Source organism: Dufourea novaeangliae, unplaced genomic scaffold, assembly GCF_001272555.1.
Source record: "Dufourea novaeangliae isolate 0120121106 unplaced genomic scaffold, ASM127255v1 scaffold125, whole genome shotgun sequence".
Classification (NCBI taxonomy): Eukaryota; Metazoa; Arthropoda; class Insecta; order Hymenoptera; family Halictidae; genus Dufourea; species Dufourea novaeangliae.
Genome location: NW_015374020.1, coordinates 2,355,982 through 2,381,049, shown reverse-complemented (window position 1 = coordinate 2,381,049; position 25,068 = coordinate 2,355,982). Strand labels below are relative to the sequence as shown.

Genomic DNA, 25,068 nt, shown 5'->3' with positions numbered 1-25,068 from the left:
CTGTCGGGGGTCCCTCTCAAGTATAAAAAGGGAAAACACCAACGGGTAGACTCTATATCATCTTTATTCCTGTTACACGGCACACTTGCATCGGAGGACTTTTTTTGCGTCCCCTCCCCCTCGTTTTCCCCCTTTGGGCCAGCCCGGTTCTCCGTTCGAGCATCTTCATTTCGTCGCCACTGACTATTCCGGACGGGGACCTATACCCTTTTATCCGAACAACGAAATATATTGTGAAGACGAAAAATATCGTAAAAATAGATACATAACGTTTAATTATTTTCGAGGTGGTCGACTTTCATGAGCTGCAGCGCCATCTTTATTTCATATTTTCAACCGAACAAAATTTTTATTTACAGTTTTATTTAAAGGTTCAGCATAAAACTTTCAATGAATCCTTGAAAAAAGATTCCTGAAAAGAAGTTGAAAAAAATCGCGTGTCACAGTAGAATACCCCCTTAAATGAAGAACGATGCTTGTAGTAGCTCTATCCTCTGGTCGCATTAACTTTTACGACGCGATAATCAGCCAGGATAGACGCATAAACTGCACCGAAGAACCATCCTCTTCGAGCATAAAAATGCTTTTTTTTATTATTACAATATTTCGATTGCCGTTCGATATTAATGTGATTCAGTTTCGGAATACCAGTGAGACGTTAAGTATCCAATCGACTTGGAATTAGTGGGAGGGACACTCGCGCCTGGACAGTGATTACCTTGTTGGGAGGACAAGCATTGTGTATATATACGAGATGTGTACATCTCTGTTCACGAGGCGTTCGATGCCGTTCCAACGACGATGACCCACCAGCAAAACGTTTTCGTAATTGCCGGTCGCGTCTCGAAGACCCGGGAGACCTCGATGGAGCCGGATCGGGACCCAAAACTCCGGGCCACTTATGGCGAATACAGTCTCCGCGCTCGAGAAGCAGCCGTTTCTAGGAAGCCTGCGTTCCTGGAGACCGATCCCATGGAACCCAGCTCCTGGTAATCGCGAACGGTGGGAGATTTACTCTCGTCAACCGAGCTCTACATTGCCACGGAAATGAGAAACACAACGATGACACGTGTTACGCGCGATTACCACGTGTGGTGTACGCATGGCCTTCGAACATCCGTTTCAGCTGTTGACGGGAGACTAGTCACGCGATATTCGTTCTCAATAATGATCAATCCTGAGGATACTAAATGATTCGTCAACTGTACGGGATTACTTGTTCCGAACGATGAAAGGTACAATGTAATTCTGGTATCTTTTTGAAAGATTCACTGATACATTTGGTGTCCGCGTCTTTTCATGTAATACAGTAAATCATCGATGAGTGTTAGAAGGCATCTTGACACTGAACATTAAATATTTCATAAACTAATGGCCATATGTTGTTCTAAACCTTATTAAAAAGTTAGGGTGACACCTGGAGACCTCTCCTTCTTAGTGATGGGAAGCCTTCGAACATTCATCGATGATTTACCGTACAGTGAATTTTGATTCTTTGGGCCAACGGTTAATCGAGGTGACGGTTTATTTGTCACTTTTATTTGACCAAATTATTTACTATTTTAACTGTTGTACCTAATGGTTATTAAAATATACCTAAAGAACGTTACGATTTTGTAGAAAAATATGCTTAATTGAAAATAAAATGACAAATAACGTAACAGAAAACAGAAAAAGAGAGAGAACTATATATGTTTAGAAAAAGAAATTGTGGGTCATCGATGAAACGTGTTAATCACCGAAAATTTGAAAATAGTCATCTGCACTATTTTATAATAACTATCCTACGCATTACATTGGTATGCAAATTATTAGAACGCTTACGAGATCTGGTTCGACAGTCAACTATTTTCGTAGCGGTTCTGAAAATATTGCCTCAGCCCCGCTGTACGCGAAAGCATGCGGCGATATCTGAACCGTAATGAAAGGGGAATCATCCGAATGGCGTGTGTAATTCCTGTGACTAGGATTCATGAGGGAAAACCGCGACGGTAGCTCGGGGGCAGACGAGGGGGAGGGGCCCCGGTGAGGATAATTAATAGCTTAATTTCAACCTATCAGGAAGTCATTTCTCACGCGACCGCCGGCGACGCGCGTTCAGACTGTCCACATCACAAGACCATCGTCAGCCCGAGGGATACGTCTTTCAAAAAGGGAGCTCCTCCTGTGCTCGTTCACCAGTCTTTTTTCCCCCTTTTTTTACGGGTCCATTTCGCCTGGTAATCTACGAATTTCAGATTAGTTACAGGCATAATATTCGTTCGAGAATACCTACTCAGGACCCGTGTCCACGTGGCCGATTATCGAGGTAGAGAGAGTTTCATCGGTTATCTAATCGACGGTGCTCAAAGCGGAATTTCGTCCGTGGAATCCGGCCGACACACGCGTGAGTCGAGCCGCTTTCGGCTGGACCGCGAAAATTAAGATGTATCGTCGAAATCTGGCGCGGGTAATTTGCATCCGTCGCGACGCCCACGCGGCTTTCCGCCTCCGCGCGGCTCGGGCCCACCCGTCTGCGGCCCGAACACACCCATTCGTGGCCAATTCGATTGTTCAGCGAACTCTTTAAAACGTCCGCCGTTCTTGCCGAACCTTGAACGGTCACGCCATGCGTGTCGGGTGTCTCGTGGATTCCTCGCTCGACGATATTGTTTTGCGTCTTGCGACCCGTTAGGGTGGTCTATTAGCAGCTTTTTGTAAATTTATAATGGAATTCTTCTGGGGTGGAGCATACGCGACGAAAATTGAAATTGGAATCTTCTTCTGTTTGAAAGTTTTCTAAAATTCGAAACAGTTTTCGAAAAAAAAATGAAAAGAACCAATTTCAAAGACAGCCCCCTTTTATATACGCACACAGGTAAGAATTGAAAATTATAAATATTTGAAAACCATGTTAGAGTGCTCTATTATAACTCTGCAAACGGCGAAATTCGAAGAACCTAACCTGACTGCTCCGCCTCCTTTCAAATTCAATTTCCCCGAGAAAATGGCCGATTTTTCAAGACAAGTCACTTTAAATTCTCGATATATATTCAGACACCCTGTATTAATTTCCCTCGAAATTGCGCCGTTCGCGTGGTCTTCTCTTCAGCTCGAAAATAAACGCACGGGGACAACATAACAACCGGAAACCCTCTCGCGTCCCGTAGCGAGAAGTGCACGTGTCATCGTCCAATTCGCGGCGTGATTTTTACACGTAACGTATGCGCGCGCGTCCCAGCGTTGCGAGGATCGGGGGATTAATAGGGCGATCAGCGGTGATGTCTGGTGACGGATTTAAGAGCGGACGAATTTAGAGGGTCCCTGCCTACTATACGTCACGACACGCCGCGAGCCCTCGATTTTTATTCTCATTTTCCATCACGGTGCGCTGTGGCCAATCGTCGCGTGACGGTGTGTGTTCTCGTCGCTCCCGCGAGCACAAAGAAACCATAAATAACGCGGGGAATTTAAAGGAGACGCAGAAGTGGGCATGGAATGGTACCAGCGTTCCGGGGAACCGACTTTCGTTCTGATTGTTTAATTAGAGTGCCCACGTGTGTGTGTATGGGTGGTTAATTGCCACCGGGGAGCAATTATTTACGCTGACAAAGACTGTGGAGTAGAACAATCGGATAAAAAGTAAAATAATCCTAGACAAAGGATCCGAAATCGAATTCGGTTCATGACGAAATTAATGTCGAGTTTGTAGCTATATTAGGACCACGGATTGAGTGGAAATTCATCGAATTTAGATGTTAAAAAAAAAATCCGTACCATACTGAATAAAAAGTCTACGGAAACTTTAAGCTCCCGTCTGTCGGCGACCGGTTACATCACGGACGTAATGTCGCAAAATGATGATTGATGCGTAGCGTTAATCTCTTCCACGGCAACACGAAAGATAAATCTTGATAGCGATTTCATGTAAATGCGATTGATGCAAATTGCCTCGAGGAGGAGGGGACAACGTGGACAATCTCGGGGGGCCCAACATAAAGAAGCCAGGATGTCTTTAAATTCTGCAATTCATAAAGCGTTTAGTCTCCGGAACGGAAGCTCATTTCGTGCGATGGTGATTGTCGTCCACTGCTTTAGGAATTAAATATCCACGGACTGTGGTCGCAGTGGCACCGATATCGGACGATTCGCTCGTCGTCGGCTGAACTTTTCAAACGAATTGGGAAGCACTGCCTGATCTGAGTGACCAATCAAATCGGTCGACGACCTGACGAAAACAATCTGACGAGAGATGTTGGTGCCACTGTGACCACAGCCTAAGAAACGAAGACAATAGAGTCAAGATGGAGATGGACAAGTCACGTATAGGTGGTCTTCGTCGATGCCCACTTCCATTTTGCGTATAGGTGGCGACGATTAACCCCGTTCATCGGAACCATGCCCTCCATGAATCGAGATTCGACAGAATGGTGGCGCGGAGGATCGGGTGGGTCGATTTTACGATGCAGCCGATACAGGGGTCCACGTGTACACCAGGGGTACGCTGGATACGTGCCCAGGCGATCCCCCATACGTTATATTAACACATTAGGCCCGCTCGCGTGCCAAAACCCCGTAAGCCGTAAGTAACAATAAGGGCCGTGGCCCCTCTCTCTCGACGATCGCAAGGATGAGGAACGTGTAGGAAGGGGGAGGGGAATGAGTCTCGAGGGAGGGTTCCGAGGCCGGACACGATACACACGGTGTAAGTACCAGTTCGTTTCTCTCCGTTCCTTGTTCTTCCGTTTTGGGGAACGACACGCGTCACGCCACACACAACGAGCCACTTTTCCTTTCGAGACTTTGGAAGGGTTACTCGTTGGGAGGCAATTACTCGGAAACGGTAAAGGTCAGGCAATTGGACGCGGCGGTGTGTTAATACACACGAGCTGTGCGTGAATGTGTAGACTGCGGATTTATATGCGAAATGAGATATTTTGAAGTGACTCATAAAGATGACAGCAAACATGGGAATTCCTTTATTTTCTTGAGTATCTTAATGGGCTCGGAATAATATTGAAAGTTCGTTGAATCTGATGGAAGTTTTGTCGTTTATAGTACCTACATCACAGAACCCTACAGGTAATAAATGGAAAATATATCTGATTTAATATTCCGTATACTATAAAATATCAGAATGTTATTGAGGTATTTTTTCTTATTACGAACCTGTTAGAACAATTAACAAGGTACATAAACAAATTTTCCTTCGTGTCTACTTTCGACAAACTAGTCCATAAAAATCAATACTCGTATAAACATTCACAGTCTCCTAATGATGAATTAATGAATGGTGGAGAATATATTAGAGAACAGGGTGCTCCACCTGGCGTTACCAAGTGGAATATCTTTCTCATACCTAGCCTCCTTGCTTAATCGACAATTTAATATAGTCGCTAAAAGATCGTATTCGTGCCCCGATCAGCGTTCTAAATTTTCCCTCGAGAAAACAGAAGCCAGAACACCTGTTAAGCAGAGGTAACAGCTACATTGTCGAATCGATTATAAACTCAAGTTCGATCGGAAATCAGGACCCGAGGGGAACAAGTTCCCCCCCCCCCCGAAAATCCATCTGTTTCACGCGAGTGAACGTGTTTCGGTGCAAAAGCCCGAGGAATTATATCGTGTCTGGTGTTTTGAAACACACACTCGTTGCATCCACTGGACGGCAGCCGGCTTAACGCACCTGCCGTTCATTCCCGCGGGAATCCCATCCGCTTCTTTCAACTTTCCTCTCAACGATGATCCTCTCCCCTGTGGCTGTACTCGTCCTAACACAATCGCAACAACCACCGTACAATCTCGCGGAAAGTTTTTCACACCGAGAAGCTTCGAACGAAACATTCGAAGCGTGTGGAACGTCGAATCTCACCGAACTATATCGGTTTCTGCACACGCGACAGAAAAACGCCCGGTTGAGAACCGCTTTGACCACACGCACACTCCTCGGTGGCTCCAATTAAGCGGGCATCCTCTTCCTTGTTCGCCTCTCTTTTCGTCTTTACTCCCGTGAATCCTCTCCTCGTTCCTCCATTGCCCCCTCTGTATATACTGCTTTCGCTTCCACTCGCCTTCTTCCGTACACGCACACACGCGATCCAGTTTGCGCGCGCCTGGATTTTTATCTTTACCTAGGGGTACGTGGGTAATTCAGTAACACAGTGTTGCGTAATTCCGATAGTTTGTAGGTAATTTTGTGCTGTGGCAAACGGTTGTGTTGCGTTCGTTGGACTCGAAAATGAAAACTGTAATGGTCTAGTTGACGATGAAGTTAATTTTCGTTTTATTTAGACCAGGACATTAAGGATCGGTACCTAAAATTGTCTTCTGTGGGAGGATAGAAAAATTTTGGGTATTGAATAGAAAAAGCCCTAGCACAAATTTATTTTTTATCTCCCTCAGAAGGGAACTTTATGTACCGATCTTGAAGTGTTGATCTGAATAGAAAAAAATGTTAGGTACCGATCCTCAAATCTTGGTTTTTATAGAAGAGAATTTTAGGTACTGAACAAAACAAAAGCCCTTACTGTGGGAGTATGTTCGTGCCAGAGCTCTCTTTAATCTAAAATTCTCTTCTGTGGAAGACATTGAGTCAGATTGCATCAAGGCTTCCCTTCTTCTAAATTTCGAATACCCTATAAAGAAAACATCTTTAAGCCTGATCTAAAACAACTCTTTAAGCCTGAAGAATCCTACACAGGAACGTTCCAATTATCTAAACAGTCTTGTCTCCCAACAGGTTCAAATCAACAGAGTCCCACCGTATGAAAACTAGACGCATACATACTCACACATACATCGTTTAACCTGAATCGAGCGCAACTCGAGTCACCGTTTTTTCCCGTCCACGTTTCCCCGACGATTCTTTCCCAGCGAGTTAAGTGGAATCGGTTTGAATAAAGGAGTTAATAAGCGCAAAAACCGGTGCAGGTAGCTCTTATGCCAATTTGTTCGTTGCGTTTTCTCACTTGTACGACTAGACGGTTCACGGGAAACGTTTGCGCGATGTTACGGCAAATTGTTCATCCGGCCGGGTAGTGGGCTGAGGAAAAAAGCTTTTCGCCTGTGTCCTTTTCAGGTGTCTCTTCTTGCGCACGACTTGCCGGGAATCGTTTGTTGTTCCAACGAAACTTCTATATTTATCCATCGGGTAAAACGTTAAGGCCCCCGTATTTGTTTCCATTCCCGTATTCTCCTTGTCACGTCTCATTCCGGTTTTCTCGCTCTTTTTCTGTCCCAGCCGTAGCTGTACACCCCGTTCCCCCACCTTTCCACGATCGTGGCCACTCACGTATACACACATGCACACACGCACACAGGCCAGAATCGCTGCGAATACTAGCGATTTTCAGCGTGCTCGCTAATTCGTCTTGGGAGGAGAACCGAGCTTCTGTACACAAGCAGAAGTGGTTTACTTTGCCGCGGGATCGACTTCCTCGCCACACGGTTCGAGAAACACACGCGAGTGTCTCTTCCCTCGAGGAGAGGGGGCACGATCCAACCGCGCGGCGGAAGAGTGGCTGCGATATTTTTGAAATTGAAACACGTGAGGGATGCTTTACATGTGAAACGGAAACATTTGGAACGTAGTGATTGGGAGATGAATTTTTTCTGAAATTCGGAAACACGAAGGATCATATTATTTTACTCTCGTGTGTTTCGTTAAGCAGACATCAAATTCAATTGCAACCTCCCCAAAGTATTGTTCTTTATCTTTCAAGTTCTATGAAATTCATCCTCAAAAACGTCGTAAAGGTGACGTTGGAAGATTAGAATGTAATACTTGTGGAAACAATTTCGAGCATCCCGCCTTCTATTAATCACCATCGAAAGGGTTACTTTAGACCCAGCGATCGAAACGTCATCCTTCGTCGCAACGGTGGCAGAAGCCGTAATTTGCCGGATGCTTGGGAAAATTGGACGGGCGCTAGAGAAAGAGGTTGGGTGGGAAGGAGTGAAGTCGAAGGGGGGAAACGGGGCGAAGTCGAACCGAGGGGGAATGTCACGTTACGTACCAAGACAGGATGACGTTTCTAATGCGAAACTGAGGAATTAGAACAGTCGCACTGTCTAATGAGATACTAATTGCACCACATTCCCATAGTATCGACCTGACGGAGGATCAGATAAGCCAGCATCTGAGCTAAGGGGAAAGTGAAACGAGCACGATCCTATATATTCGCGAGGGATTCGACGAAAACGAAGTCGAGCCGTAGAATGACCGTAGAAATGACTCGAACGATCTATCGATCGAGGATCACGAGCAGATCGACATGTCCCATCGAACAAAACACATCGTGGACGTAATTACTCGTGACAGAACACACGAGAGTTTCGAAAAGGTCGGTTTCATTTCAACAGAAATATTACTTATCGAGGATGTTTGATTAAACGATAACGTTCAATTTAATTTTCCTCGTTTTACATTCAACTTCGAGGATGCCCAATCAGATCTACAGAGACAACTTGGTTAATGGTAATTATTTCCGAAACAAACGAAACGACGCGCCTTCGTATTATATTCTTCGTTTTCGTACGAAAGAAAACGAACACACCTGGCATTGTTAATTAACTGGTTCAACTAATAGGATCACGGATTCGCGTGTAACGCGATAAATCACGTCCGTTTCACGCGATGCTACGGCGTCTACGTCGCGACGTGCTGCTCGGCTCACCGTTGGCCGCTGCCTTCGCAGACATTTTAATGAAAACGTTCGAAAGAATCGCGCGAAACCATCTCTCGACGGTTTGCTCATCGGACCGGCCGCGTAATTACAGACGGATAACGCCGACATCGTCCGACTAATAGGAAAACGAGCCGGGCGCGTGCTACCGAGACCCGAACGGATGCGGAGAGAGACGGGATTTCCGTCGGGACGATGGCAGAACCGATCTGTTGTTGATTTTTCGAAATTACGACGGTTAAGCTGATCTACGCCGAGGAAAGCGTTGAATATTCAATCGAACAACCAAAAGCTAGTTTTTGTAAATTATTAAAATAGATTCTAATCTTCGAATAGTCAGGAAACGTTCCTCCTAATTATCAATATCGCACATTTCAATCTTAAGTTCGTGTAACAAGCACCAACATTGTATTTTATTCCGTTGAAATATTAATCCAAAGTTACGTAATAGATCGAAATAATCAGAAACGGTACGCTGGACGATGTCTGACCAGTGACGCCATCTGTCTTATTCTCCTGATTTTCCTAACTCCATAAATGTCTGTTAAGGCTCATTTATACTATCAAATAATTTGTGCAAACTAACTTGTTAATTACACGTTCAGTCTACTTTCCACTGTTATTTTATATACATATAAAGAATAAACTATAATTATAATTAGTTATTACAAATTAAATAATAAGAAAATTAATGGTGATTATTTTACAGGAATGTTAGCTTTCATTTAACCGTAACCATTTTTGAGTATGCAAATGTGTATGCGTAAGTCAGTTTCGGCAAATTATTTGAACGTGTAAACTGGCCTTTATAGCGGCACTAGAGTTTCTTTCGTTTTGATACCTTCTGTCGGGTCAATGACGAGTCCTCGATCTGATTCTACTGTTTTCCAACAGATTTGTGTCACCCTTTCGCCGTTCGTAACATAGTACCACGTTCTCGAATAATAAAAAAATATCAATTGTTTAAACAATTGACTTCTGGCCCGAAAATATCAAGGATGGCTATTTCGCTTTAAATTAATATACGTTTACAAATATACTTTCACTACAAATTATTTCTGAACTATATTACTAATAATAAACGCAGCGTACAAGAAGACCCTAGCCTAGCTAAAAAACACCAGAGTCCAGCAGACCACAGTAACCACTATTTAATCCTAATGTCCCATTAGTGCACAATCACAGAGGAGTAAAAACATTGTTCCCCATCGACGTTGATTTATTCCGAGCAAGACGAGCTCGCTGAACATTACCGATCCGTCGACCATATTTCCTCGATATCCCATATCGCGTAACGGGTCGTCGCACGTGCAAGGAAACGCGGATTCCCGGAAAATTGCAAGTAACGCAGCTCGATGACAGCCGACAGGCGTTCATCGCGTGTCGCGTAATTGTAAACACGCTGAAACACGGCCGGGGGACACGTGTAAACGTCAGCTATAAACGGGGGAAAATTATAAAGACAATCGTGTCGACGATGGATCGATCGATCATCAGCGATTAACGAAGTAACATGCGATTCATTTTTCTCGAGAGAAAAAAACAACGAGTATCCACGCGTCTGTTTCCTATTTTATGCGTCTCTCGATTATCATAGTAATGGCTGACGGTTTCCCTCTTCCGCGGGTAACCACTCTAAATCGCAGCGCTGGATCGACCGCGAATGAATTAAGCATTAGGAAGGCTTATTAAGGCTGCCTTTGTCTTTAAAAGGCGGCAATTACCGGGCAACAATTATCCGAAAAAAAATAAGGAAAAATAAATGCCCGCTTGCCTCGTGGAATCAAAGGTGCCCATTGTGTGATCTCGATGAAGATTTCATAGTGTACTAGGTTGTCGAATGGTAACGGTACACTACTTTGTATTTGGCGTTCTTGAACACTTTTACTGGCCTATAAAACATTCGCAGCGGTGCACTGTCTTTTTAACCTCCTGGAAATTATTTAATTATTTAATTATTTACAAATTTATTCAACTTGACAGGCTACTATTGATAATTCTGTATTGTTAACTTTGGACCATTCAATGGTTTCGAAACTGAACACAGAGGGTACAAAAATACAAGCCAATAGAATTATAATAACTAACTTACGGTACCTGTCAGATAAAACACATAAAAATGACGAACCAGCAATTCCAATATCATCCTGCCCAGCGTTTCTAGCCACCTCGACGTGAAAAATGATTAATCCGATTTTAAAAAAACTCTAAGCCGATCTTGAACGATTCGATACTTAATTCGACTGTCTGATTCGCGTGCGCAAACGTGTACCAGCGGGTGCCTCGGTTCAACTGTTCATTAGATCGCGTATTAATTTGAAATGTCATCGTGCATTCGACCGCGGCTGGTGCCAGGATCGATGATTTCATGGGTGAACACCAACCCGTGGATTGTTCCGTAACCGTGGTCCACAGTCTCGTGGGAACAACTATCAGCCAGCTAGTCGGTTACGGACAGTTATTCATCGTTCATGGAAAACCGTAATCGCTATCGATGATGGTTATTAATATCTTCGGTCGGGCAACTTGAAGTACGTGATCGACGATATCCACATGATACACGTTGCGATTTACTAATCCGTTGTGTACCGCGGGCATGGGATCCGAGTACCATTTAAAATCGGTGGCCCGATCGCGGTAAAACAATAAGAAAATTTTCGATAATTGGATCCCCAGCCCTGGGAGAACAATGTGGCGATTAAATAACCGCGGTCTTACGCAGGAAAAGGAAAAGGTAACCGTGTACCTTGAGCGTTTCTTTGCCCCTTTTTTCTTCGTTAAAAGACCAGCGAAAGGAAATGAACGATCGAGTACGAACCCTCTACAATTCACGTTTCACAGATGATCTAGCGATCAAATCGTTGTTTCTTTTGCAACAAAGTCTCCAGTCCCTTTTTCAACGATATTCCAAACGAAACTTAATTCTCGTTCACGGCTTCGGTATCGAAACTCTCGTTGACGATAAAAACCTTGTAATCGACCGGAAATGCTGTAATACAAGGGTGACACGATTCGGTACACGAATGCAACAAGCGATATTTCAGCACATTGTTTGAGATCCGATCGGAACGGTAGAAACACTGGTTCGAGTATCGGTATATATCTTCGAGAGATCAGATAGTCAGATCTGTAACAACCGATATCGATCTCGCGGTGATCAACGATCCCGGCACGGTAAGATCGTAGTTCAACGTAATAATTAATAATAACAATGAGCCCCCCTTTATTCGATGCTCGCGGCGGCGCGATTGAAACAATGTAGAACATCGTTTCGCCGTGAATTATGCTCGCCCCACGGGTTCCACGGATAACCACGCTTATCTCGTATCTTTGTTATCTCGCCACGGGAAGCGATGAATATCGTGACTGGACGGCGAAGGATCAACCGTCTAAATGCACGTCCGCGGGCCAATCGATCCCAATGATGCTATATTCTATTTTTAACGCGACCGTCCGTGCACGGTTAAACAGCGCGAACAAGCGGTGATAAGGACGATCCCGTTCGCGCTTGCTTATTAACCCCTCTTGATTCCAGAACTGCCATCTGCAACGACCGGCTCTGAATGGGGCAATTCTGGTTCGTTCGCCAGTATGATTTGTTTTTCGGTTAATGAGGATATGGTGACAGTGTATCGATTTTTATTGGCTCTCTGTCTGGAGACTGGGATCGAAAATTGTTACAATATCGATTTTGGTTCTTGAAACAGTTTCAAAGAAGCATTATTATCTATAAAAACGTGAATTTGGGTCTTGAAAATGAATGATTAATCATAGCCCTTTTTTACCCCCTCCTTGGGGATTTGTCTTCAAAAGGAAAATTTTCGAAACTCAAAAAACTTCTATTTTAATCGGTTGCTATAGTTTTGTTGTTCAACAAACAATGTATTATTAAACTTTTGTAGTAGAAACTTTAGATAACGTTGAATATAAAGAATGAAGACATAAATAAGTCTTCCTTCTTTTCTTCAAATTTCTTATGTCTTAAAAATTGTTCCATTCAGTGAACTCTGGAGACATCTATGACTCAATCCAAGCAAATCTAGAAGTAGATTTCCGTACTACAGATCATTTCCTCGTTCGTTCAACCGTTATAAAACAGAAATCAACTTCTTAAGTGAAGTCTCTTTAATCGCCTTGATTACGAATACAGGAAAGAGTTCACACGATGCAAACTCCCTAAAAGAAAATCGCGCTTAATACGGATTTAATCGCTTCTCCTCGGGTTCGAAAGTGTAGGAAAAAAGTCGTGAACACGGTGGACCCCGGAAAAAGGGTAAATCGGAGGCGAGCACACCGAAAGAACCGGCTCTGTCGAGGGAATCAGAACCAGGAATGAAGTCATTAATCGTCTCTTCAACTAATATATTATTTACGAATTTCCATTTCTCATTACTCTTAATGTCAGACATCCGTTCGCGTATAAAGACCGAAGTCGTTTCGATCACGATCATTCGTTTCTTCTGGCAATGTCGTTCGCTTCGGGATGAAATTGACATTCAGAATCAATGAGGATATAAACACGTTACTATTCCACTATTCTACACAAAAAAAAAAAATTATATTTGCAATTAATGCAACCAGAGTCTACAGCAAATAAAAAAACTGACGATCCTCGTTCAGAAGCCTAACATAAAAAGTGGACACAAACCGCATCGATTGACAATAAAATCTCTATTACTCACGTATGTAAGAAAATTGCTCCAATCGATACACTGATATCCACACAACATTGAAATCTCATTCACGTGAATTTTATTCATTTCCCTTTTAAATTGCACGTATCCGAAGGATGTATGTCGTGCAAAATACGTAACACAGAAAAATCGTTAAAAGAGCCACGTTTTATCGGGGTCCCGATCGACAGTCGATCGTAGAGAGGGATGAAAGGGAACGTACGATCGAGAGAGAGAACCGACGTGACCGCGCCTTAATGGAAACGAGCTAATGACCCGTGGAAACGTAAACGCAGTCACGTACTCGCTGGTAACGATCGACGAGTGACCAATCAATGGTCATTATTTATGGTTATGGGTGTATGGCTACGGGCCATGGCTACTTTTCGTACGATTCCGTGGGCCCCCGAGAGAAACACCTTAACGAGTGGCCTGGAAAAATGTGAACGGAGTCCTCCACCCTTCTGGTAATCAGCGGCCGTGCAAAAGCGAATGAAATCGCGCGAGCCGATCGAGATACGCCTGGCGTGTATCTCGCGGATTTCTGCTCCGCTCTGTGTCCCACGGTCACACTACGGCTCGATCCGCTCCAGCGCGTTATTTTCGCTCGAGCATTCGGTTTTTTGTTCAGGAATTTCGATGGATCTCCCCGAACTCTATCGGATATTTCGTTCGCACGGGAAAGGAATCTGGCTGGCTGAACGCGATCGACCATTCGCGAACATTTGCGAAAATATTATTGATCAGACTGCATTGCCACTATTCGATGGGAACACGTTTAGTCTGTGTCTTACTGTTTATCATTATTTGTTACGTTTTCTATTGTCTTCGATAAAATGATCTAACAGTAACAATAGTATTAGGTATACAAATTTATTGTACATTTCTAGAAAACGAAAATACAGTCTAGGCTTGACAAAAATTTCACATTACTTTTTATATGTTTAGTAAATTTCTCGAACAGTTGGTGAATCCTCTATCGAAGAAAATTATGACGGTTTTTGCGTCATTAATTGTGGGGGTCTCGAATTAATTTGTATACCTGATAGTATTGTTACCGTGTTAGATCTGATTATTGAAGGCAGTAGAAAACGTCTGTACTTGAACGAATATTTTCTGTATACGTAGTTGATATTTGTAGAAATGTAATGAGGATATTTGAGGAAAGAGAATGAAATACAATTTATTTGTTCCAAGCTTTATTTCTTGGGAAAATTTGATGTGAATACTTGTCGATTACGCGGAGTTGTAATTCTACTTGATCAGTGTGTCTGCCTGTTACTGGTCTTTTCTACTTACTACAAGCATTGTCCGTGTTGTTCTTCGTCGATTAATGATTCTTGTTCGTATCTTACTGTCATAATAATTACTTTATTGTGGAGTGAAGTATACACATAAACAATAGAAATTTACTTATAATAAAATATAAGCAACATAATAATGGTTAAGTTGAGTTGTTAATAAACCAAACCTTGATTATTCTACACTTTCGATCAGTTTGTTTCATGTTACTAATAATTGAATGTAATAATCTGTAGATATATAAAACACCATTCTACTGAAAAGTCTACAAAAATTAATGCAAGTAGAAATAACGAGTAATGGGCAGACGAGTCAGTAGAGACATATTAAATCGTACCGCACGCGCAGGAAGATTTTCAAATTTAATAATTCTTGGAAACAAGGTTCCACAAAGATGGCAGACGGTGGAAGAGATAACGAGCGAACACACGTCGGATCGTAAATCATTATCGTCGTTCCATTAATTGACGTTAGGGCAGACGTGAAAGACGCGATAAGCCGTTCTTTTTTCCGGCGTTTTATCGGGACGCGCAGGACGCACGCGAGAATGGGTAATTGATTATTATTAATGAAATCCCTGTCAACGATCATGCTTTTTAACCGGTGTGTTTTTTCTTTTTTGTTCTCAGGACGAAGTAAGTAACGACCAACAACTGTTAGAGGCCGTACAATCGAGAGAAAGAGAGAAAGAGCTAGGCGAGACTAATGACGAAATGGCATCAGAGAACGTGAGCTTTTCCGAAGCCATTATTACTTATACACACTGTGAAATCATTAATGATAATATGATAAATCATTCAACGGAAAACAATAGTACATCTCTTGAGGAAAGCAAGAAACATAAATTTTTCCTGACAAATTAATAATTATAATCAATAAGATGAAAGCAGAGATGGGCAAATTCATTATCTGCATAAAGATTTTCGAATAACTAATAAAAGATGAAGAGATACTTCACCATTTTTAATCAATTGAACGTGGAATCGTAATTTTTGTAATAAAATATACTTTTTCTTGAATGAGTAGACACTTGAGAAATAATTATTTAATCTCATTAACTGTTTAACTTCTTCACACTTGACTTTCTATCTTAAAAAACTTTATTTGTGGAATTATTTTGTGTGTGGAACAAGGACGCAGCAGACGAATAATAAATAAGGTATACATTATGCTCTACAAAAAGTCCCGGTGAAAATGAAACGTGAAATGTCTTCAGAATAAATGTTATTGTACATTACAGTATGCACTGAGTCTGAGGATATTAAAGGTCAAGATGACAATCTCAGACTGCTTTTCACTAGGTATTACTCGAATAAAATCGTGTCCAACTCTCGCTGAAAGCACAGTCTTCGTGAATCAAATCACACAGATCACCGACACCGTTTCGATGTCCAGTCGCGTCGTTTTCACCGCCGCAAAACCCCGCGGATTTCACCCATTAGCTCCGAACACTAACGAACGAAGACCAGAGCATTCCCCCGAGGCGAAATGCGCTCGATTACTCGAAAATTCAGCCGGTTATTCCCACGGTGTTCTAACCGCGATAAAAACAAAGCGAATCGCGAACTAAGAACGTATGCCTTTCAGCCGCAAAGAAGAGGTCTCAATTCCTCGAATGACATTTCGCTCGTTAACCGGTCGCGTTTTCCCGTTCCCATTCCGCGAGACATCCTGACGCAGAACTCGATTCGTAACGTCGTCGGAAAATCGACATCGGGAATCATTCGTCGCGAATTAACGTTAAAATCTGGGTCACGGGGGTTTCTGTCCATCGCGATACCGATGAAAAACTAAGGATAAGGCGATCCTTCTCGATAACGAGGGAAGATCGTCAGCTTTAAAACTGTCAATCGAACACGGCGATGGCTCGTCGAGAGAGCTCGTAATTCTCGGGAATCGAGAATCACCGGAGAAGTCGGGAAGGCCGCTTGGCCGGCCGTGTCGACACGCTTAGCCTCGTTTGTCCCGCGTAATGGCCGTAGTCATAACTCAAGCGGCCGGCCGAGCTCGAGTCCGATCGAGCCGACTACTCGAGTCATTTTCCGTTCGCTGTGTACGCACGCATGGTCGAGCTCTGGATAGATCTGATTCACGGAAACGTCGAGTCTTCCCTGCAGACGATCGCGAGCAACCGGTGAAGCTGACATCGATTTCGATTCGTCCAGTAACTCCGATGGGAACCGAGCTTTCGATCGATCCTGAACGGCGAACGAGTAACCAGAGATCGGATGACAAGTCGTAGATCTGCCAGCGTGCTCTTTTGTTACACAGAACGAAAGTTTCTTCTCGTATTCTGTCCTCAGGTAGACGGACGTACGTCGAGGTTTTTGCTGACGCTTCAATATTTTCTGCGTTTCCAGTCGCACAGTGGTACATAATGACTCATTTTTTTTCAAATTGGTCTGCAGGTCGTAAGTTTTCAAGAAATTTAAAGCTCTTTTTTTCTTAAATTCTTCAATGAAATTATCTGTTGATCTGTTTAGTCTAAATTACTAATTTCGTTGCTCATTTGTTTATATTTACCGGAACATGCAGATTTTTAAGATGATCAGTATTTGTAGACTTTTTTAAAGTCAGATTTACGAAATTCAAAATGGCGAAGGAAAATTTCAGAAAATGAGTGGCATCAAGTAGTACTAGGTGAATAATCCAACAAGAAAAAGTCTCTTCCTTCCAATCGATTTCGTTTTCAACGTCAGCTTCACTATCGCGAACTCGCCTTCGTTCTTAACTTCGCCACATCAGCCGAGGCGAACATTCTTCGTCTTTGGGACACCTGGGTCGTCGTAAAAATACCGTCCCTCTATATATATATACACTATATATCGACTCGTGTCGTTCGCCAACGACAATTCTCCTCGCCGTTTCGCCGTGTATGATCCAGCACCTGTCCCAGTTCGCCAGGCTCCAGTTGGTTACAGAGTATCGTTAATGAATTCCTAACGTTCCCCCCCCCCCCCTCGGACTCGGCTCCTCCGTCGTTTCGTGGCCGTCGATGCTTGGCAGACGTAATTAAAAGGAACGTGACGGGCAAGTTTAGTGGCGCTTTAAGACCAGGCCGGATCGTTGCACGTACGTTTAGAACGACGCAATTCATAGTCGTACGACTTACTTCGCGCGATTCTCTGATCGCGGTCGAGTATACTTTCGATACGGCTGGATTATCGATCATGGATCGAAGGGGGAGCTCTAGACGGATCGTAGGTATGGCGGTCATGTAATACGATACGAGATCGTGACGTGAAATACCATTTTTTTACAGACGACCAACCGAAGACCACGTACACTTTTTTTTCTTAGATGTGTAAAACGATGTTTCAGATTGATCTTGTATAGGGTCCAGCAAATGGTTCAGGTTTTTCGAGAGACAATTAAGCTTTCGAGTGAGTTAAAGTGATAATCAAAGTGTTAAGGTTTATTTCTAATAGCTTCGATTATTTTGAATTTCGTTCGATGTGATGTATAAATTATACGTTCCAAGAAGAATCGCTTGTGGCACATTCTTGCGAAGTTCCACGGATAAAACCGGCGATCTTTGGACACGCGCTGTTCCATTCACCTTGGGGTCGGAAAAAATCTCCGGTAACATAGTTTTGCAAGAGCACCTGGTAAATTTATGAGGACTTGATACCGTAGTCGATGCGTGTTCCTCTTACGTGCGGTTCAAGGAATCTGTTTGAAATGGTCTCCTTCCTTGGCGAGTCTGCCCGCTGGACGTTTCAGGGACTGTCGAGCTATTTGTCCAAGTGTTGTGTCAATGATGGTCGAACGCGATTAACACTTAAATATAAACGAAACTCAAAATAAAACGTTCCGAAGTCGAACGAAACAGGGGTAGGAAGGACTCGAACGAAAAGCTCGCGATAAATTTCGATCGTAAAGGTCCACGTTCGACGATTAAATTGCAGACTTTTTCTATCATTAAAGGGAAGATGATTCCGCTAAGTCCCCGCGAATAGTCGGTACGGAGCTGATCCGCTCTCTCTTTTTTCGCCAGATCTTTGCAATGCCCGCGACCGAGAGGCGATCGTTTCTAACCGATTCTAACCGTAGACCGGGTCCCCCCTCTCTTCCTCCCTCGATACCAGTGCAATTAAATGCAACGTGACGAGCGATTCAAGCAGCAAAACTGAAAGAGCGATCCGACCAGGGTTTCTACGATTCGTTACGCAAAGACGCGTTCAGGGGAAACGCTCGGAAGAAGCTGGATGAGAAGGAGGATCGTTCGATCGACTAGCTCGTTCCGCTCAAGGATGAAACACGGTAGGATGTTCACGATGCTCGTACGAAACGTCCACAAGCGTCCTTCGGCGACAAAATGCTCTCAGGATTGTCGCCGGGATGACAGGACAATGATGAAGCGGTTTAATTGTTCCCGAGCCGACCGGTTTTTCACTCAATTGAATTACATCGATGAAATTCTCGGCAAGAAGTAAATCGTCGCCGTTCGAAGCGTTCTCGCCGCGATACTGGGTTGAAAAACAATAATATTGTTTTGTCGTTGGACATCCGTTTGAATGTAAATAAATGCGTAACTAAATGAATATTCAGCCAAGTAGGGTTACAATCCAAATTCGGCAACCTTCCTCTACATCTATGGAGAACTTAAATGTTTTGTATTTTAAATCCCTGTTATTCCAACTAATATACCCCGAATTATCCAACTTCCACTCTACCTTCTCTTTACCTTCACCATCTCCAACTTATCTGAATACGCATCATCTTCGGTTCATAAAATCCCTCGCGAATAAAAACAGCAGACAACAGGGCAATCAAAGTTTTATTTCCTTCGAAACGCAACCAAAGGAGGTTCTTGAACGGCAACTCTTCAGGGACTGACAGTCTCTCTCGCAGCGTTAATCAAGGGCGGGCCGCGTCGAGGAGAAACGGACGAACGTAGCCAGCCGGTAGCTGACGTCTAACTCAAGGATAGGTTCAGAGGAAATTAGTGTTCCTTGGCGGCCGCGCGTCCTCCACGGTATGCAAGGTACTTTCGGGGATGTACTCTCCCCTCTTTCTCTCTCTCTCGAGGCGAGAGGGCGTCTTAGCGTTATTGGTTTTACCCTCGAGCAGCCGGTGAGAGGAGGGTTGCTTCCTTAAATGGAAGCCCGGGTAGAAACACGGGCGAGAAGCACCGAGCGGAAGAGTCGAGAGTAGCGAGAAGTGGGTTTCTGAATGCCTCTTTCCTGCCACCGACAACGAGACTACTTCGCTTAAGTAATTAGACTGCCGACCGTTCGTTACCTCGCAGTCATTTCTGAAGAGGAGAACGAGAAACTGCCAGCTGCCTCCTCCCGATAATCCTCGAAACCGGTGGATATTTTTACGTTTCGCTCACCAACTGTAGAAACAACATATTCAACAAAACTTTAGACGATTCCAAGTTATCAGTCGAGGAGGGGGCAAAAATTTATCTTAAAGTAAATCTTATAATATTATTTTTCTCCTCCAGGGTAAAGAATAAGGCCACTTTTTTCCCTCTAGAGGGGGGGGGGGGCGAGCGTATCCCTGATCAAATTCCATAAAATAATTTCAGATCACTTTTCTAGAATTTTTTGTTACAATTACCTCCATACTTCTTTTAACCTTGGACATAAACGTGGAAGTTAATTTGATATTAAAACCTCGAGACACTAAATTATAAGAACGCTAATATCTCAGTTCAGATAACATTTACGACGATTAGGCCTGATCACCGTTCGTCCATAGTTTCCTCAATAAATCCTCGGTTTCCTGGCCTGCGAGATATCGTAAGCCCGTGAAGGCGGTTTTCAGGATTAGATGAACGCGAATCCCTTTAAAGATCTCTTCACGCTCATGCGTCTACGAATCGATTGTACCGTCGTTGAGGAGGAGCCAATCGGAGACGAGGAATTAACTGTTGTACAATCGTTGCGTGGTGCCACGCTGCAATGCTCGATCGTGCGGAACAAACTGCTTTTCCGATATTACTTGAAAATCTTTCCCCCACGTCGATGATCGCTTTCGATGAAGTAACTATCGCCGCGTATTGTTTTACGGTCATTGTTAATTCTTCGACGGTCAGTCAATTCACATTTCCATTTCCTTATAAATTTTTTTACTCTAAAAACGGTTCTTTTTTCGTCCTAATTATCGACCATTAAAAATAGAACATTATTAAATTACTAGACATACAAAAAACCTGCTGCGCTGCCTTATGCAATTACGAAAAAAGAAATGGCGTATTCACGGTCCATGTCTTCAAGGGTTAACACCGGTGTAATTCTATCATTAGCACGCCTCTATAACCATGTTTCAATTCCCATAAAAACGCGACTGTTAAAATTTCCAACGCGACGGTACAGAATGTCGGTAGAATGTTTTCACGACAATAATTCATTTGACGATTCTTTTTTCTTTTTTTTTTTTCTTTCATCGAAGCAACATTTGCCGCTTTTTCCAGCTACATCTCGTGTCGGTGATAGCGGAATGAGAGTCTCGCAGTGAAAAGTTTCTCCATACTCGTATATCACGGGCCAGTCACCAAGCAACATTAATGCCAGGCATATTTCGCGGGGTACGCTCCTACGATTCGCGAACCCCGCAAATAAAGGTTTTACCCGGGGCATGATGGAGGACGGTGTTAAGCGGCCGGACGCGGGATTTCCGCGTAATGTCCGACCCCGGCAGATCAGCGTGGCCGATAACACCGTTGTTGATCGTTACGATATGATTTATTTGCAATTACGGCCCAGGGACCTCGGCCGTTTACAAACGGGTCTCTCTGGGCTCTCGCGGCGCGGCCGCCGGATCACGGACTGTGTGCATCGCGTTTATGCGATGAATTATTAGCGCCGACCAGTTTCAGCGTCACCGGGAGAGTGGGAGATCCGGGATGGTTCGGGGGAAACATCTTTGGGGATTGAAAATTACTCGAGTTCCTGGACTTGGTGGCTGTGTTCTTCGAAGCTGTTAATTTCTTGTTCGAAGGATCCCTATGATCCTCTGTTCTGGGATCCTCCTTGATTACAGTGTCCTTTGTTTCATGGATTCGTGGCTTTCCATGTTCTTGGATTCTTGGCTGTGTTCTCCAATTTTTTATATTTCTTGTTTGGAGAATTTTCTTGGTCCTTTACATTACTCTGTATCTCTAGATTCTTGTATCTTTGAATTCTGGATTGTTCTCTCGATGTTCTTCGACATTTAGTCATTCTTTTACGGAGTTTTTGTATTCGCAAATCTAGATTTGAATCTAGAATTGTTTAGACCGTCAAAGTCCTGTATCCGGTATTTCTCGACAGACGATTATTCGTAAATCCAAAAGAAAGTTACATAAATTTATCGACGTATTGCACATTTTGTCCGAGAAAATTAAATTCGCGAGCAAGTAGATTCTCTGTCAAAAATCTAATTAACAGTCTCTGCGTTTCCGTGACAAGGAACAATGACGATTACCAGCGGAATATACACACGCGGTACGCCCATAGTAACGCGGTTTGATTTACGATTAAATTGTCGCTGCAAAGTACGAAGGACTCGCGGTTACGATAAACGCGGTGGAAGGACACCCGTGTACGGAGCATAGGATATCTTTCGAGGCACGTGCAGTGTCGTTTATTTTCTTCCGCGGAAGATCCGACTCGTCAACTCCTCCCAGGCTGGGCCTCCATGTTACGGAGGAGCGTCTGCCTAGGACTGTGTGCCCTTGGAGAAAAAAAAATAAAAGGCGCCGCTTCAGGACCGGCTAGACAATAAAAGTTGTCGTAAAGTTTGTCATTGCGCACGCACGCGGTGCCCGGGCCGGGCGGTTCGTTAATTTCGCAGATTTATCGGCGCGTAAACTTGCTGAATCAATGTCCACCGCGGGCCACGGAAGAGTATGTATTATGAATCGTTGTGTAAAGCTAATCCTCCGGTTTGCTTATATATATATTGTCCTCGGGGCTAGAGAGAAAGACAGAGAAAGATAGTCCAGGACCATGAGACGAGGCACGTTTCTATTCTTGCCGTTTTATACCGAGTCGTTCGAGGTGTCTAATCGACAACCGGTACGAGATAATTAGCGTTCACCTCTCATGGATCCTGAAATTTATTGGCAGTTCTCGGTGTTAACCGCTGGGGACCCGTGGACCTTAACGCATTGACTGTCACATCATATTTTTATGGATGACAGGACTCTTGATCTACACTTACACTCAGAAAATTCGAAAGCATTAGCTTTCTCGTTTAACCCTAGATTGCAAACGTTTCTATATACGTTTCAAATTCTTGACTGGCATTTTACCTAAAAATGGTCTTCAATATTGTCGAAATTGAAGGAAAAGTTCCTGATAAAACGTAACTGGTAATACTGAAAAACTAAAGAGCCTTTATACATCAACAACATGTAAAACTAGCCTGGTAAACTTATTTTGTTAACGTTATTTTGTTGCAATAGAGTTAACCATGGAAATTTATACTATTAATACGCCTATCACACAATAAAACTAACTTTAAAAATTTATTCTGTTAACGCTAACGACACGTAGAATTTACGTATCCATAGGAATGTCACTGTTCACTCAAATGGAAACAATAAACGGGTTCCGTTTGACAACAGAACAAGCTTTTTAGTAGGTGGTAAGAGCTAGGAAAAAATTCCTGAACGCTGAAACTTGAAGTGGTTAATTAACAAAATGGCAGCAGCTTTAACACAAACAATATGTCAATGTCATATAAGGGCAATCCAGGGTTAATCATCAGTAGAATGCGGATGTTTATGCAAATATAGAATTGTATAGATAAATTTCTCGAAACTGGACGCTAAGAAAAATTGACTTACCCTGTTAAGGGTGCTAGTAAGTTCAAAATAAAAATAAACCTTGAACAAACTTTCTGAAAGTTTCTATTACAGTGAATATTAAACGATTCCATGAATGCATAAAATCCACAATCTAGTCATCTGTAATGACTTTTGGCTGTCCGATATCGATGGACCAAATTAGTTTCACTTATTAACAATAGTTATAATTTATAAGAAATATCGGCAGATAGCAGCTAACGACAGGATCCTCACGTGTTCCAGGTCCCCGCACGAGGAGGGTGAAGAGATCCGACAGCCGCGGCAGTGGCGCCACCCCCGAGGAGAAACGGCCGAGAACGGCGTTCAGCGGTGAACAACTGGCAAGGCTGAAGAGGGAATTCGCGGAGAACCGATACCTCACCGAAAGACGAAGGCAACAGCTCTCGAGGGATCTGGGCTTGAACGAGGCGCAGATCAAGATCTGGTTCCAGAACAAGAGGGCGAAGATCAAGAAGGCAAGCGGCCAGAAAAATCCGCTCGCCCTTCAGCTGATGGCCCAAGGACTTTACAATCACTCGACGGTGCCGTTGACCAAGGAGGAAGAGGAACAGGCCGCGGAACTGCAAGCGAAATGACGGGAATAAGATCGTTTCGAATGTTAAACAGTTCGTCAGAGATCCACGCGTGAGTTCGAGTCGCGGGGATTGGTAGGATTTCGTTTCGAGTCGCGGATTGGTCGAGCTGGAAACGAAGCGGATGATTGCGGGGCGGGAACAGAGGAATCCTGTAAGTGGATTATCCCAGTTCTATTCCAACAATTTTTGCGTAGCCTCGAACGGTTTCGTCTTTAGCGTGTACCATCCCTCCTTTACATTCCATCCAATGTACCGGGCCATGGCGATTCACAATCCAAAGATTAAACGTTTCCGACGTGCACATGTCACATTTCGATGCAAATTTATACGTTAAACGCGCCGAAAGATTACGCGAGTCGGACGAAAGTTGTCGACGTTCATGAAATTTTATAGAGTCCCGACGTTTTTTCTTGATAGACTGGGGTATTTATTTCGTTAAGGATACTAGTGCCACTGACCTACAGTCAGTTCAAAGTCAGTTGATCGCGTTTAGGTTTTCGATAATTCGAGTCTTTGGTGTCATGGTTTAGCGAAGGAAGTACCCAAGTGACCTCGAGCGTTCAATTGATTTTGGCCCGGCTATAGACGCCTGAATGACGACTGCCGAACGAATTCCGACGATTCGTTGTCACAGAGCTTCCTATTCGATCGAGATGCGAGACTCGTAAGCGTCGCAACGGCTAGCCACGAGGAAAGCTCACACTCAGTTACCCGGAGTCAATTTTTCGCATGAACGATAATCATCGTTTCCCTGATCCAACGATAATTATCAATCTGCTCGCCTATCGTTCTGCGACAAAAGACTTTTAGCATTGCACGTTCCTAGCAATTACCGGTTTGATATTTAAATGAGGCAAAGAGGGGACGGAGGGAAACGGGTTGAGCGTGAATATACCTAAGTCAGCTGAAATATGGGGTTGTACAGTGCCATTTGTACAGTAATCTCGAAGATATCGGGTCGAAAAACAGTCATCGTTGTTCTCTGATCGGAACCAGTATTTAGGGAAGACAGTTTTACTAAGAACGTGCGAGACAATGAGATGCTAGGTTTA

General features: G+C 43.5%; 1 protein-coding gene across 1 annotated transcript in view; it reads left to right on the top strand.

Moving 5' to 3' along the window:
• The window catches only part of LOC107189053 (homeobox protein invected-like), an 82,915-nt gene extending 58,899 nt beyond the window's left edge, over positions 1 to 24,016 (top strand). The window contains exons 2-3 of the mRNA XM_015577485.1: positions 15,268 to 15,273; positions 23,646 to 24,016. Of these exons, the coding sequence (XP_015432971.1) occupies positions 15,268 to 15,273; positions 23,646 to 24,016 (377 nt within the window). The remainder of the gene's footprint in view (positions 1 to 15,267; positions 15,274 to 23,645) is intronic.
• Positions 24,017 to 25,068: the final 1,052 nt, after the last annotated feature.